The sequence below is a fragment of the Lissotriton vulgaris genome, chromosome 6, assembly GCF_964263255.1.
Source record: "Lissotriton vulgaris chromosome 6, aLisVul1.2, whole genome shotgun sequence".
NCBI lineage: Eukaryota > Metazoa > Chordata > Amphibia > Caudata > Salamandridae > Lissotriton > Lissotriton vulgaris.
The window spans coordinates 52568077-52583863 of NC_141694.1; the positions used below are offsets into that span (position 1 = coordinate 52568077).

General features: G+C 49.2%; 1 protein-coding gene across 1 annotated transcript in view; it reads right to left on the reverse strand.

The window, feature by feature from the left end:
* CMTR1 (cap methyltransferase 1) overlaps nucleotides 1-15787 on the reverse strand; it is a 1053443-nt gene that overhangs the window by 639416 nt on the left and 398240 nt on the right. The window contains exon 11 of the mRNA XM_086925906.1: nucleotides 10951-11047. Within this exon, the coding sequence (XP_086782032.1) occupies nucleotides 10951-11047 (97 nt within the window). The remainder of the gene's footprint in view (nucleotides 1-10950; nucleotides 11048-15787) is intronic.

The window sequence follows — 15787 nt, forward strand, 5'->3', positions numbered from 1 at the left end:
GAACCAGGTTCAAGTCCCACTGAGGCATCACAAACGGAACAGGTGGATACATGTGTGTGATGCCCTTCAAGAATCTCGTTACAATTGGGGACTTGAACAAAGAAGGCTGATCAGGAAGCCTTAGAAAGGCTGAAAGGGCCGAAAGGTAGCCCTTGATAGTGCCCAGAGCAGAGCCCTGCTGGGCAAGAGAGAGAAGAAAAAGAAGAACCTCGGAAAGAGGGGCAGAAAGAGGATCCACAGCCATTGCTGTGCACCATGCCACAAATCTGTTCCACCGACAGGCGTATACCGACTTTGTGGAGGGACGCCTGGCTGCCAGAATTACATCACAGACTTCAGGAGGCAAGTCAAATGGCCTCAACTGCCGCCGCTCAATCTCCAAGCATGGAGGTGGAGACTGGACAGGTTCGGGTGGAGGACCGTCCCCTGCTGCTGCGACAGAAGGTCCTCCTGAAGGGGCAGGCGGATCGGGGGACCGACTGACATGCTGAGTAGCTCGGGATACCAGTACCTTCGAGCCCAGTCCGGAGCCACAAGGATAACTTGGGCCCGGTCGCGCCTGATCTTCTTCAGCACTCTGGGCAGAAGTGGTATAGGCGGAAAGGCGTATAACAGACCGCAACTCCACTCGCGCCGAAAGGCGTCGCCGTGCGAGTGCCGTCTTGGAAACTCCAACGCGCAGAACTGATGACAGTGCGCGTTCTCTTCTGTGGCGAATAGATCTAACCAAGGCTCTCCCCATTGCAGAAAGAGGCCTTGCGCCACGTCCGAGTTCAGACGCCATTCGTGATCCATCGAGCACCGACGGCTGAGTTCGTCCGCCCTGGCGTTCAGAGAACCTGCCAGGTGTTGAACCGTCAAAGTCACGCCCTGACGTTCCAGCCACTGCCAGAGGCGCAGAGCCTCCTGGCAAAGGGTCCATGACCCCACCCCGCCCTGTTTGCTGCAGTACCACATGGCGGTGGTGTTGTCTGTGAACACCTGCACTACACTCCCGTTGACAAAGGGGAGGAATGCCTTCAGTGCTAGACGAATCGCCCGTAGCTCCAACAGCTTGATATGGAGCCGGGACTCCGCCGGAGACCAGATGCCTCTGATCGCCGCCTCTCCCAAGTGGCCTCCCCAGCCCTGGAGGGACGCGTCCGTCACGACAAAGTGCTCCGGTTGGGGAAGGGAGAGGGATCTGCCACTGACCCAATCGCGGTCCGTAAGCCACCACTGCAGTTGTCTCGCAGTGCCCTCCGAGATCAAGACGTGGTCGGACAAGTTGCCCTGATGCTGGGCCCACTGAAACTTCAGGTCCCACTGCAGAGCCCGCATCCGCCACCTGGCGTGATGCACCAGAAGGATGCAGGAAGCCATCAGCCCCAGCAGCCGCAGCGTCAACCTGACCGAAACCCGGGATAGCGGCTGGAAGATGGGAATCAAAGCCTGTATATCCCGGACCCGCCGTTCCGGAGGGTAAACCCGAAACTGCGCCGAGTCCAGAACCGCTCCGATGAAAAGGAGCTTTTGAGAGGGACACAGGTGTGATTTCGGCACATTGATGGAGAAACCCAGGTCGTGCAAGAGGTCTGCCGTCATCTGAAGGTGGTGGACGACTGTCTGGGGCGAGCCCGCCTTCAACAACCAGTCGTCTAGGTAGGGGAAGACTGAAATCCCTAGCCTGCGCAGATGAGCTGCGACCACCGCCATCACCTTTGTGAACACCCGTGGGGCGCTGGTAAGGCCGAAGGGGAGCACGATAAACTGAAAGTGCTCCTGGCCTACCGTGAACCGCAGGTAACGCCGGTGGGCCGGCAGGACGGGGATGTGAAAATACGCATCCTGCAAGTCCAACGCTACCATCCAGTCTTGCGGGTCTAGAGCAGCCAAGACCTGAGCTAATGTCAACATCTTGAACTTCTCCTTCCGGAGGAAGCCGTTGACGTTCCTTAGATCCAAGGTAGGACGTAGGCCCCCCTTGTCCTTCTTGGGCACCAGAAAGTAGTGGGAATAGCAACCACGCCCTACTTCTGGCCCAGGAACGCGCTTGATGGCCCCCTTGGCTAAGAGGGCCGTAACTTCCTCCTGCAGAAGTGTCAAGTGGTCTCTGGTTCTGCGGTGGCATGGCTGGAGGATTGGTCTCTAAGGGGAGGGAGTAGCCCCTTCGGACGAGTTGCAGCACCCACCTGTCCGACGTGATTGTGCGCCAGCGGGCGTGGTGATGGCGAACCCTGCCACCCACTGGCGTCACATGGGCCTGAAAGCACGGACTAGGAGGATTTGGAGGCAGATGCTGCGGGGGGAGGTGTGGCCTGACCCCGACGTTGACCCCGACCGCCTCCACGGCGGTTTCCACGGCCGCCACCGCGTTGAAAAGATTGTTGCGGCGCGTGGCTGGCAGCACGTGTGGGGACGCCCCTTCCTTGGCCACGAAAGGAGCGAAACTAACCCGTTTGCTGGCGCTGGGTCGAGAGACCCAAGGACTTGGCCGTGACCCTTGAGTCCTTGAAGCGCTCCAGCGCGTGGTCCGCTTTGTCACCAAACAGGCGACAGCCATCAAACGGCATGTCCATCAGGGCATTCTGGACATCTGCCGAAAAGTTGGCGGATCTCAGCCAGGCGTGGCGACGAATCGCCACCGTCGTTGACCTAGCTCTGCCCAGCGAGTCGGTCGTATCAAGACCATACCGTATGGAATATTTAGCTGCGTCTCGGCCCTCAGCCACAGCCTTGCCGAGCTTCGCCCGCACCTCCAAGGGGCATTTTGGCAGCAGTTCCGCGACCGTATCCCACACAGAGTGGGTGTAGCGGCCCAAAAGGCAAGCGGTGTTGCAAGACCGCAGTCCCAAACTCAGGGACGAGAAGACCTTCTTGCCATACTGGTCATACCTCTTAGATTCCCGGTCGGGCAGGGCCGACGGGAATGCGGTCTGGGAAGTCGAGGCCTGGATCACCAGACTCTCAGGGGTGGGATGGGTGGACAGGAACTTGGGGTCGTCCGGACACGGACGGTGGCGTCTGGCCACGTTCCGATCAACAGGCGAACCTGAAGAGGGCCTGGACCACGTGCCCAACAGAACGTCTGACAAGGCTTCGTTAAACGGCAGCAGTGGCTCCTGTGGGCATGACTGCGGTTTGAAGACCTCAGTGAGGATGTTAGGCCTCACGGCCGCGACGGGGAGCTCAAGGTGTAAGGCCTTGGCAGCCCTCATCAACACCACTGAATAAGCAGCTCCCTCCTCCGATGCCACGGAAGGAGGAGAGACAAAGCCAGGGTTAGGAGAGTCGTCCCGACCACTGGCATCCCCCAAATCACCTGTCCAGTCCACGTCATACTGACACTCACGTGACAGAGGGTCCTCAGACCCCTCCCAACCTTCCCCGTACTCTTCATCATCTCCATATTCGGAGTCAACGATGTAGACCGGCTCCTCGGGGTTCACAGGCCCCATCGGCGTCGAGCCCAGCGTCGAGCGACGTCGGTCCGACTCCACGTCCGGATTCGGGGAGGGTATGGGGACGACGCCGCCCGGAGCCGGCACAGGAGAACCGGCGCCGCGCGGGGACGGCGTCGGGGGCAACCCCGATGGAATCGGCGCCGGGGCGGCCGGCAGACCACCCGGCGTCGACCCCGAAGGCCCTTGCGGCGCCGGGGTCGGAGCACCCGATGACGTCGAGTCAGGGACACCCGAACCGCCAGGGCCCCCAGACGGTAGCACTGGGCCCGTAGGCGCCGTAGGCCCCGTCGGAGAAGTGAGCGCCCTCATGGCCATAAGGAACGCCTCAATCTCCTCAGGCGTCGCACCTTGCCCAGGGACCGGAGGGTATGGGGCAGGCCGCGCCGGCGACTCTCGCGGAGCCGCGGGGTTGGGGTCACCCGAACCCCCGGCCGCGTCGCGCGAACGTCGGGGGAGGAGTCGGGGGTACGATGACGACGCCCCGACTTCTTGCGTTTCTTACCTGAAGAGCCAGACGAATGGTGACGACTTCCGGAGCGCCCGGCGCGGCTCCGCGACCGCTCCCTCGAACGCTCCCTGGACATCCGGCCAGACCGGGACTGCTCCCGACGCGGGGCCGACACCCGGAGCTCGAGTAGCTTGCGGGACCGCTCCCGTCTAGCCTTATTAGTCAGAGCCCGGCAATCGACGCAGGCGTCCACGTCGTGGTCGGGGCCCAGGCACTGGAGGCAGAGTCGGTGATGGTCCGTGACCGACATCGTGCGGTCACAAGCGTCACAATACTTGAAACCGGGCATCCTACCAGGCACCAAAAAGATACAGAAAGTTGACAAAACTTGGTCAAAAGACCGGAGTACTGCTCTTCGGATCTGCGCTTACTGGCGCGGAAAAAAGAAGAACTGACGTCAGCGCGCGGAGGCGGCGTCTATATACTCCAGCGACGTCATCACGGCGCACGACGCCGACGACGGACCCGCAGGGGACGCCTGCAGACGACGCCTACCGACGCGCAGGGGTACTGCTACGCAAAAGTTTCCGGATCCAGACTGACGCCTGGGGATATTTTAAGGTAAGGAATCTAATACTAACGTGTTTCTTTCAGATTTAGAAAACATTTTCAAGAAAAAGTCTCATCAGATGGTACTTATATGTGGCTCTGCTTGTCACTTCCGGAGCAGAATGATGCCAGAGCATGCAGGAGTACTGCTTTAGAGTTTCAAGAACCAGTCTAGCACCTGGGAAATATTCAAAAGGTGAGGAAGAAAACAAGTTACTTACCTGTAACTTTAGTTCTCCAGTATTGGAATCTTTCATAGATTCACATGCCTGAATCATTCCCCGTCGTCGAGACGGGAGTCTCCGGTATATAAAAAAGCAGTGCTTAGTAGTGTAGCAAACTAAAAAGAGGCCTAGGCCCAGTTCCCTTTTGCAACCCATAGCCTTTGTTATGTAAAAAAGGCCCAAACTTTTCCCTGAACCAATCAGAGCTCCTCACCCTCTAGAACACTCCTGAGAGAACCTTCTGCCCCTCAGATTTTTCGCGCACTTGTGCAATAATACGCTTCCTGTGCTAAATCCGAGGAGGGTGGGTGCATGTGAATCTATGAAAGATTCCAATACTGGAGAACTAAAGTTACAGGTAAGTAACTTGTTTTCTTACTCCAGTATTAGAACTTTCATAGATTCACATGCCTGAATCAGAATAGTGAGCAGTGAAAAAACAAAGCACATTTTTCTGATAAATTACATAATCATGCAATACCATTTGCAAATAAAAATGGGCCAGACGATGACCTCCTGTAGCGGGATAACGCAGCCAAATGCACCTTGATGGAGGCGTGTGCTAATCCGGACTTCGCTAACTGCAGAATGTACGGTATAATCTGATGAGGTGCAGCAGTAAGAGGATGAACATCATGTCTCTTACACCACAGACAGAACCTCTTCCATTTCATCCTGTAAGTTCTGTTGGTACTCTCCGCTCTGGCCTTAGACAGGATGTCCTTACATTCCTGTGAGATGTTCAGATGGCTAAACTCACAGTGTTCAGGAGAAAGGCTGCTAATCGCAAGGATTTCGGGTCCGGATGGCGCACCTGCCCTTGGATATTGTCAGAAGCGATGGAATCATGCGCAACCGAATTGGACGGTCCTCCGACAGTAGCAGCAGTTCCGTGAACCAGTGTTGTCTGGGCCACCACGGGGCTACTAGGATCAGTCTGCACGGCTCTTTCTTGATCGTCACCAGGGAGAAGAGGAATTGGAGGAAAACCGTAGGCAAAGATGCCGGACCATGCCATGGAAAACGCATTCCCCCAAGATCCCTCTGGGGAAGCCAGCTTGCGAAGTACCGGCATTTTCTGTTTTCCCTTGTAGCGAAGAGTTCCACCAACAGTGTTCCCCATCTCCGAAAGACGCTGTCCAGGATTTCCTGGTTTAGCTTCCATTCGTGGCAGGACGATTTTAGCCTGCTGAGAGTATCCGCTTTGATGTTTTGATCCCTCGGGAGGTGTTCTGCTGTCAATGATATTTCCTGCTGAATAGCCCATTCCCAAATCTCCTGGGCTTCCTGAGACAGGGAGAGAGATCTTGTTCCCCCTTGCTTGTTTGCATAATGCATCGCCATAGTGTTGTCTGTTCTTACTAACACCGGCGCACCTTTTATCCTTGGCGGAAAAGCCAGTAATGCCAAGCGGATCGCCCTGAGCTCCAGCAGATTTATATGTAATTGCTGCTCCTCTGCTTTCCAATGGCCGCTGACCTGAAGGTCATGAAGGAAAGCTCCCCATCCTTCTAATGATGCATCCGTCGTTACCACTAGCGGAGCTGCACTTGCTAGAAACAACAGTCCTTGAGACACATTTGCCTTTTGCGTCCACCACTCTGCTGCCTGTCGCATCACTGGTGCCACCCTTATTATATCGTCGAACGATCCCTCCGCCTGACGCCATTGGAGATCGATCTGTTCCTGCCATGGTCTCATCCTTAGCCTGCAGCAAGGTACCAGTGGAATACAAGAGGACATTGTGCCCAGCAAGGATTTGTACCTGCGGACTGAAAGAGACTTTCTTCTTCTCAAGTCTTGAAAGAGGGACACAATCCTCAGTTGTCTTTCCTCGGAAGGAAACGCTTTGTTGCATTCCGTGTCCAATATTGCTCCCAGAAATGTGATCACTCTTGCGGGTGGAGGTTCGACTTTCTCTCGTTTAAAGTCAATCCTAAATCGGCGAATAAGTCTATGCAAGCTTGCTTTGATGCTTTGGCTTGTGTCTTTGATGTTGCTATGACTAACCAGTCATCGAGGTAAGGAAATATTTGATGTTTTTGCTTCCTCAACACAGCCGCCACTGGAGCCAGGCATTTCGTGAAAACCCTTGGCGCCGACTTAAAGCCGAATGGCAGTACCTTGAATTGGTAATGTCTTCCGGCTACCCAGAACCGAAGGTACTGCCTGTGTGCAGGATGTATCGGCACGTGGAAATACGCGTCTTGTAGGTCCAATGTGGTCATATGATCCCCTGGGTTTAACAACGGAAGGATGTCCTGTAGAGATACCATCCTGAAAGATTGTTTCTTGAGATAGGTGTTTGAGGATCTGAGATCCAGGATGGGGCGCCACTGGAGCTTGTTTTTCTTGAAAAAACTGGAGTAAAACCCCCTGTTTTCCTGGGATTTCGGTACCGGTTCTATTGCTCCCTTTCGGAGCACTGTCCGAATCTCCTGCCGGAGTTGATGCAGATGATTGGCTCTCTTGTGCATCGGTGGCGTACAAGGGGGTGTCTGAATAAATTCTAGGGTGTGACCGAATTGAACTATTTTGAGGACCCATTAATCCGTTGTTATTTTCCGCCAATTGTGTAGATAGTGAGCAATCTTTCCACCCTTGGGAGCATCTGACAGAGCCGGAAGATGGAGGTTGCATTGCCTACGGGTGTTGTCCTTTCCTCGGCCACCACGTCCCCAAGGAGCTGATTTTGTGTATCCTCCTGACTGACGCTGGTTATATTGTTGACGGTACGGCTGTGATGAGGACTGATAAGAAGACGAATATCTCCCCTGTTGGTATCCTCCTCTATACGAGGACTGTCCTCTACCCCTGGAACCATGAAAAGGGGTTTTCCTGTAATGCAGAGTTCCCAGAGACTTTGCTGTATCAGTATACTTCTTGATACTTTCCAGCGTGTCATCTATATGCTTTCCAAATAATTATTTTCCATTGAAAGGGCGGTCCACGATTTTGTTCTGCACCTCCGGTCTAAATGCTGTTGCTCGCAGCCAACCTTGCCTGCGCAGGACCGCCGCTCCTCCCAAGGATCTAAATGCTGTGGTCGCTATATCCATAGCGCAGTCTATGACTTCAGCCGAAGTCCTCTCTCCTTCCATGAGAATTTTCTTTGCCTCCTGCTTCTCTGGATCTGGCCCCAGGTTAACATATGGAGACAGGTCGCACCACATCTGCCTGTCATACCTCCCTAATATAGCCAGGGCATTAGAGGCTCTTACCAGCAGAGCAGACATTAAAGAAAAACGCTTCCCTGAATTATCCAACCTTCTGCCCTCCTTGTCTGGAGGTGTTGCAATCGGAGCAGATGGGTTCCTGGATTTCTGTTGTGCCGCCTGCGTGATAACAGAATCCGGTTTGGGATGACCCACCAGGCAAGATGGAGCATCGACCGGTGCTTTATACTTTTTATCCAGTCTGGCCAGAACTGGTGATACCGTCGCTGGCGTCTCCATGACCTTCAATCCTTCCTTCCAGATATGAGACACTATAGGCAAAGATCGTACAGATCTCCGATACGAATCTTTAAAGTCATATAAAAAACTTTCCGTTTTCTCTTCTATCATGGTCAGTGCAAACCTCTTAGTGGCTCTCTCCATTAAATTATGAAATCCACCAATGTTCTCCGGTGGAGAGTCCACTGGTCTCTGCGGAGGAGTTGCAGATGGGGCGATATAGTCATGCCATTCTGCACTTGTGTCCGCAATTTCACCATCTTCCTGTTCCTCATCCGAGGTATTGTGGTGTGTTGTCGGTGGTGGGGACATAACAGTAGGTTCCGGCACAATTTCCCTCCTACGAATCGGAGTCCCTGGAACCGAGCGTTGACGCGGAGCCAACTCTACGGCCTGTGGAGCGACTTGAGTCGCTGGGTATCTTCTTCTATAATCCTCCAACATTCCTTGGAGATCCCTCAACAAAGAGGATGGGACACTGGTCATCTCTTCTCGTTGTTGTTGCCGATATCTGTGTTGTTCCTGGGGTTGCTCTTGATAACCCCAATATTCTTCCTCCCAATCGTCTTTCTGGTACCAGACCTGTAATTGCGAAGGGCTACTGGCAATACCATACTCCTCATCTTCCTCTTCCAGTAAGTGAGACAGTAGCAATGGGGAGACCTTGCTTGGAGATGTAATCTCCAGTGTAATAGGTTTTTTCCCAGGCCCCAACCTTTTTTCTGGTGTTTTTTCCATCGTCGACGAGATACCCATCGCCGTCGTCGACCAAGTCATCGTCGTCGACGCTACCGTCGACGTTGTAGTAACCGTCGACGCTGTCCTCGTCGACGTAGTCGTCCTCGTCGACGCTGCCGTCGACACTGCCGTCGACGGTGAAATCGCCGACACTGTTTTCTCACCAGCTTTATCCTTTTTCGTCGACGACGGAGGAGTTTTCGTCGTCGTCGATGGTCCTTTCTTAGTCGACGGTCCCGTCGATGGAGTTGATTTCTCCTCAGAAGGCGCAGAAGAAGATCGTTTGATGGTAATCTTGACCTTCTGAGGCGACTGTGGTGGATTTGAGGTGGCTTTTGCTCCTTTCACCTCACCAGCAGATCCCTTCTTCCCCTTAGATGAGACTGAAGGGGATTTTGAGGGACTGCGCCCTGAAGACCCTGGGGTGGTCTTTTTTGGGGCCTTCTCAGGTCTTTCCCCTGAGGAATGTGTCTGAGGAGATCTACTTCTCTTCTGAGATCTTAGACGCCACAGATTCCTCCTCACTCTCACTTGAGAGGATTTCATTCCTGGCTTTGACTTTCTGAAGCCAGATCAGTAGCCTTCCCTCACGATCTCTTAATGTCTTATTTGAAAAGGTACGACATACCTTACAATCTGCTGCCTTATGATCTGGATAGAGACAGTAGATGCAGTCCTTGAGAGGGTCATCTGTAAATAACCTCTTCTTGGAGCAGGTTGAACAAACTATAAATAATCCTTTTTTCTCTTTCTCAGACATGGTTGATGTAGAAACCTAAAAATCCAAGTCAAAATACTGTAGAAGTAAAGAGTTTGAGCAGAGCTCAAAGGAGACTCCCTAGCACAACGTGCGGTAGAAAAATCTGAGGGGCAGAAGGTTCTCTCAGGAGTGTTCTAGAGGGTGAGGAGCTCCGATTGGTTCATGGAAAAGTTTGGGTCTTTTTTACATAACAAAGGCTATGGGTTGCAAAATGGAAATGGGCCTAGGTAAGCACTGCTTTTTTATATACTGGAGACTCCCGTCTCGACGAAGGGGAATGATTCAGGCATGTGAATCTATGAAAGTTCCAATACTGGAGTAATCTGTGATTAGAAGTATTCATCATTAGTAGATGTATTATGTATACACTGTTAGTAAAATCAAATAGGTCTTAGTTAAGAAGGACCTAAAAAGAATCCTTTGCTATGGATGATCCACAAGTTTTCCAGTATTTTTCCGATGCACAGAAACAAATGCACCCAAGGTATCTAGTGCCGACATGGCATGATGTTATTTTGTTTGTGCCTAAAACTCCATGAGCTGATTGAGTGGAAGAAGTTGTGGTTGTTACAAACTGGTTTGGGCAACCAGTAAAGCCTAACATCCTTCTCCTTGCTACATATCTGTGTCAACACTTCTTACTACACCTCACTCGACTACACTGCATAAGAGAGAAAGAAGATGTGTAGGCTATTAGTTCTGGTTATCTGGCGACATAAAGGCACTCCAACTCCATGAAATGGAGCAGCTTAACATTACTAAATATAAAGAGAATGACGGACCCTGAAAGTGCAGAACCAATAAGTTGCAAGTGACCTCATTTTAAAACCTATGTTAAAAAGTTAACAAAATGGGATAACAATATAATATTCCTATCCTCTATAATGTTTATTAGAGCCTGATGACAAATATAGTAACATGTACTGTAATGTTTTAGGCATACGACAATGTGGTCTCTGCACCAATTTTTAGTTGCCTTTAAGAGGTGATAATTTAGAGAATACCAGATATGAGGCATATTAGTTGCGAAATACAGACATACATTATTTTAATTGAAATTGTAGCACAACCACAAGCAATTTAGAATTAATAGAAATGTATTCTATTTTCCTACAATTTCCCCCATGGAGTCTATGTGGGGAGCCCAAATACAATATCAGTGATAACTTTACTAAGGTAAGGTGCGAAATAAAGAAAAATATAGTTGGAAATAACTGTTAATTTAGTTTTCATCACACTAACACAAATGTCTAAGAAAGAAGGAAAAAAATACCTGTTCGAATAATTGATAATCCCATGAGGAACTGGCAAAGTGTCAGCTGCTTACTAAGAATTTCCTGTATGTTCTCCTGGCCTTCTACAGAAAAGCCCTGCAGAAAACAGTGATAATTATTGTAATGAAAATATACATTGTATATGGATGTGACAAGAGATGCAGAATAATGATATTTATAAAACACATTTTAATAAATGCAATACTACAACATGTCACTCAAGATGTATCAAATCAAATCAAAAATCAGCTTTATTCGGTGTAACAAATCTCACTCTAAAAGAAAACATTCCTAAGTTTACATTGTCATTCCGGTATTTTAAAAGATAAATACAGTAAAAGAATTATTTAAAATACATTTGTGAAATATTTTATTGAAAAGTCTGTATGGCCATAAATAATCAATCTAGGCATTTTTTAAAGGGACTAAGGATTTACGCGCTAATTAAGAGTTAATACATTCAGTCAAGTCAAGTCAAGAAACTTTATTTCGATTCAAGATTAGAATCATAAAAGTATGAACAGTTAAAAGGACAATTACACATAGGATTAAAATAAAAAAATAAAAAAACATAGTTATATTAATGTCCAAAACACATATTATATATCCAATTTAAATTTACAAAGCATCCAAACTAAAGAACCACATAAATGAACAGAAAATATTATAAGTGCTGTAGATGCATGTGCATTTCATTTGGATGCCATTATATACAGTAATCTGTTAGATGTATTTCAGATAGTAATCATTAGTAAACAATAATACTATTCAATATCGATTTCTGATAATGAGCGATACTCTAATAAAACTAAGCACAGCACTACATATGGTTGGATTTCATAAGGATAATAAATGTTCATAACCCTCTATATAATAGCGGGATCCAAGAGTTAACAGAACAGGCTTAATAAACCGATTTCGTGGATCTTTATACAGATTACAAAAAAGAATGAGGTGCACAGTATTTTGAGTAACTATATTGTTACAGAGGCAAGCGGGAAGTCTCTCACACCACCCTGCTTGCTTTGGAAAAGCAAAAAGGTAATGCAACGTGCCAAGGCGAAACCTTGTCAAATAGAAACGCCATTGGGCATGCATAATGTATGACAAGTAGGGCTGGTGTTGAAGCTTACCCCTATCAAACTGCATGCTCACTACTTCTTAACATACCTAAACTTGTACGGTAGGCGTCCTTAATTGTTAATTTGGTCTCACTGCCAACAATTTCAGGATTTGAGAATATGTGTCCCAATCCAATCTTATGAAGGGTTTCCCTTAAATATAGTAACCATGGTATCTCCATAGAATGGTCAAGCTTAAGGCAGTCTTGCAAAATTTCCTTTGTGAGTTTCATATCATCAGGTCTCCAAACCTTGCTCCATAGCAGCAAAGGAGGGACATGAATAGTATCACTCACAAACTCAAGACCAACCTCCGTGTGGCAGAAACTATTTGAAGTACCAGGTGGGACAGATAAAAGGCGCTTTATAAACTTATTTTCCATAATTTGTATTTTATTACAATTTTGTATCCCCCACACTCCCGCGCCATAAGTTGCAACAGGGATGCATTTTGCTTTATATAGGGTTTTCAGTTCTGCAACCGGCTTTTGACCCAATTTACTTGCAAAATGGAAAAGGGCCTCTATAGATTGTGTGGCTTTTTTTTTTTCTTTTTCACAACACTTTTTATTAGTCTGGACAAATATAAATGCAAAGCCCCGGTCACCGGGTTCTGTTGCACACATCAATGAAGCAAGCACAGTAGTGTCAGACAGTTTCATATAATACAAACGCCCCCCCAACCCCACCACCCCTCCACCCCCCCGGTTGTGCTGCTACCATGTCCCAATCTACTGAGACCAGTATAGGAAACAATGATCATGAGCAAAAGATTGCGTGGCTTTTTAAACACGGGATGATATTAGAGGATCCCAGCTCAAGGTTTTATTAAATAGATTCCCCAGGTAATTAAAATTATCGACTTTCGCAATAATTGAGTCATTCACCACATACCTGAGAGATTTTACCCCTTTAGGGCTGCAGGCCATGGCAAATGACTTTGTTAAGTTGACCCTCAGATCTAATCCTTGCATAAAAGCATCAAAAGCATTCAAACATGTTTGCATGCTGTTGGCAGTTAGGGTCATTAACACCGTGTCATCTGCATAAGATAACATCGGTATCCGTTTACCATTAGCTTGGGGAAAGTCTGCAGAGGTTTCCAACAAGTAACCCTCCAGACCGTTGGTGTACACCAGGAACAAAAAAGGAGCTAGAATACATCCCTGGCGTACACCTTCAGTCGATGGAATGGGCTTTGTCTTCTCCCCACCTGGGCCAAATCGGATCCTCACTGTTGTAGCGGCGTGCAGTCTGCGGAGAAGGGTGATCAACGGTTCTTCGAACCCCATTGACTCCATCATCTGCCACAGTTTAACTCTACAAACAGTGTCAAAGGCGCTGGATAAGTCCATGAAGGCCAAGTGGATATGACCATGCTTGGCCCTCATGTACTTACCCATAATCAGTGCCAAATTAAGGCACTGCTCAGTGGTTCCTTTACCCCTCCTAAACCCATACTGGGAATCCACAATAATACCTGATGACTCCGCCCAGGTTTCCAGGCGTGCCAATATCACCCTTCCCATCAATTTGCAAGATGCATCTATTAAAGATATCGGTCTATAGCAGCATTGATCAGCTTTGTCCCCCTTTTTAAATATCGGCACCACTACGGCCTCTTGCCAGGAGGGCGGGATACACCCTACCACGACTGCTCTAAATAGATTTAATAAAAGTGGTGCCCAGACCTCAACATTATATTTGAAGAGATCCAGAGGGACTGAATCCGGCCCTGGCGCTTTTAGTGGGGTGCCCTTCGCAAGAGCATCCTTTACCTCTGAGATGGTAAGCGAAAGGCTAAGCGTTAAGGCTGACTTCATGTTAAAGTCTCTAACGTCCTCATTTATGGTTATTAGCGTCACCCCTTTTGGGTTAATAATTTTCCCATAATGTGCTTCCCAAATATCCCCTGATATATGCACCAACATTTTGCCCACTTCATCGCTCTTTAAAAATGGGCGGTTTACTACCTTCCAGAAGTACCTACTATCCCTAAGTTCTGACGCTTTTTCTAAATCCACCCATGCCTTTTTTCTTAAATCGAATTTTCGCCTAATAATGGCATCTTTATAAAGTTGAGGAGATTAATCAAAAAGAGACTAGCTATGGGATGGGGTGGTATGATGTTTACATTGTAAAGATCATGGTGACTCAGGTAAGTTTTGTTGGTCAGGGGTGGCACCCATTGGGTGTCTTAAGAAAGCCCTCACCCACCAACCTAGTTGGTGGCATGCTTCATCATCGGGCCCACCCAGTGACACCTAGCGTGTCCCGGGTGTGCTACGACGCCTGAATACAGCGGAGCAGGTATGTCACTGTGTGTGCGGTGAGGGATGTTAAGAAGGTGAGTTTAAAACGGCTTGGCGGGGGTCCCTGTACCCGGTGGGTAAAAGACTTTATTAATAGGGCCTCCGTCAGCGGTTAAAAATAAGGCTGTGGGACGCAAGAGGCGAGTTACGACCTCTCACGTCCTTTAGAATGTCAACATGTTTCAGCCAGTGCCTTATTGATATGCTGGCTTTCTTCAGGACAATAAAAATGGGTGTGGGTGTGATTAAAACTAGTGGGTGTGTAGTGTGGACTATGTGTCTACACGCCCTAAAGTGTATCTAACTGTGAGAGGGGGGATTCCCTTCTCAAGATCACCTGTACATGTAACATAAAAGACATGAACAAAACATGCAAGGAAAAAGAGTCACTATGAGGTATGAACTTCATATCATGGCAGCCGGCTTAATAGCGATGGGGTGCAGGCTATAAGCGGCTCAAGTGTAATGGTATTGGTGGTACCATTATGGTGACATATCGCACTAGAACTGCGTTAGTGGGGTGAAAATAAAAACGAAATTTCTGTAATGGTGGTATAAAAGGTGAACACATGGAACACAATGGGGCGTAAGGACTGTATCTTACGCTAGTTTTAAGTGGTGTCCTCTTCAAGGTACTTTGAAGTGGCAAAGGTTAGACCCTATGGGGAGATAAAGGGTAAACCACTGTGGTTAGGAGACCTGTAGGGAGAGAAAAGGCAGCGCTTACCCTTGGTCGAGGTGGTAGTGGCAGCATACTCACAGGATTACTGGTCGATACCGGCTGTAGACCTAGTGTGCCTCCTTCTTGGGACCGGTGAACAATGGCATCTGTTCCTGGTTTTTTATACTCAGGGTAATTGGTGTGGCGATTGGTTAATGGATTGCACCTGGAAAATGACAAGAATGGTGGAAAGACTCGATTTCGAGTCATGCTCGCGCTCCGGAGGGTGACCGGGTCTCCGCGTCGGTGAGCGGTGTAGCGGGCGTTTCCCGCGCATGCGCATAGGGGTAGGTGCAGTGAGCGCATGTGCGGCCGTTCGGGGGCCGCCGCGCATGCGTGCGGCCACCGCGAAGCACGCCGCTTTGTTTACAGTGCGTCTGCGCATGCGTGCGGTGAAAGCGCTACTGTGTACAGCGCGTTATGACGCCCATGGATAATGAAGGAGGCTGGGTTAGGGCGCACCAGTCGCCGAAGAGTGGATAATACACGGGGGGAACAGTGCTATGCTGGGTGGCTATGAAGAGAGAATAGTGCTCAAGTTACTGAGTTGAAACTGCACATTGTGGGCAATATTAATATACTAGGTGAACCAATCATTGTCAAGGGGGCAATAATAATGTGAACCAATCATTAACAGGGGGATATTGTAGGGGGGGAAGGTCAGAGATCTGGGATTACAGGC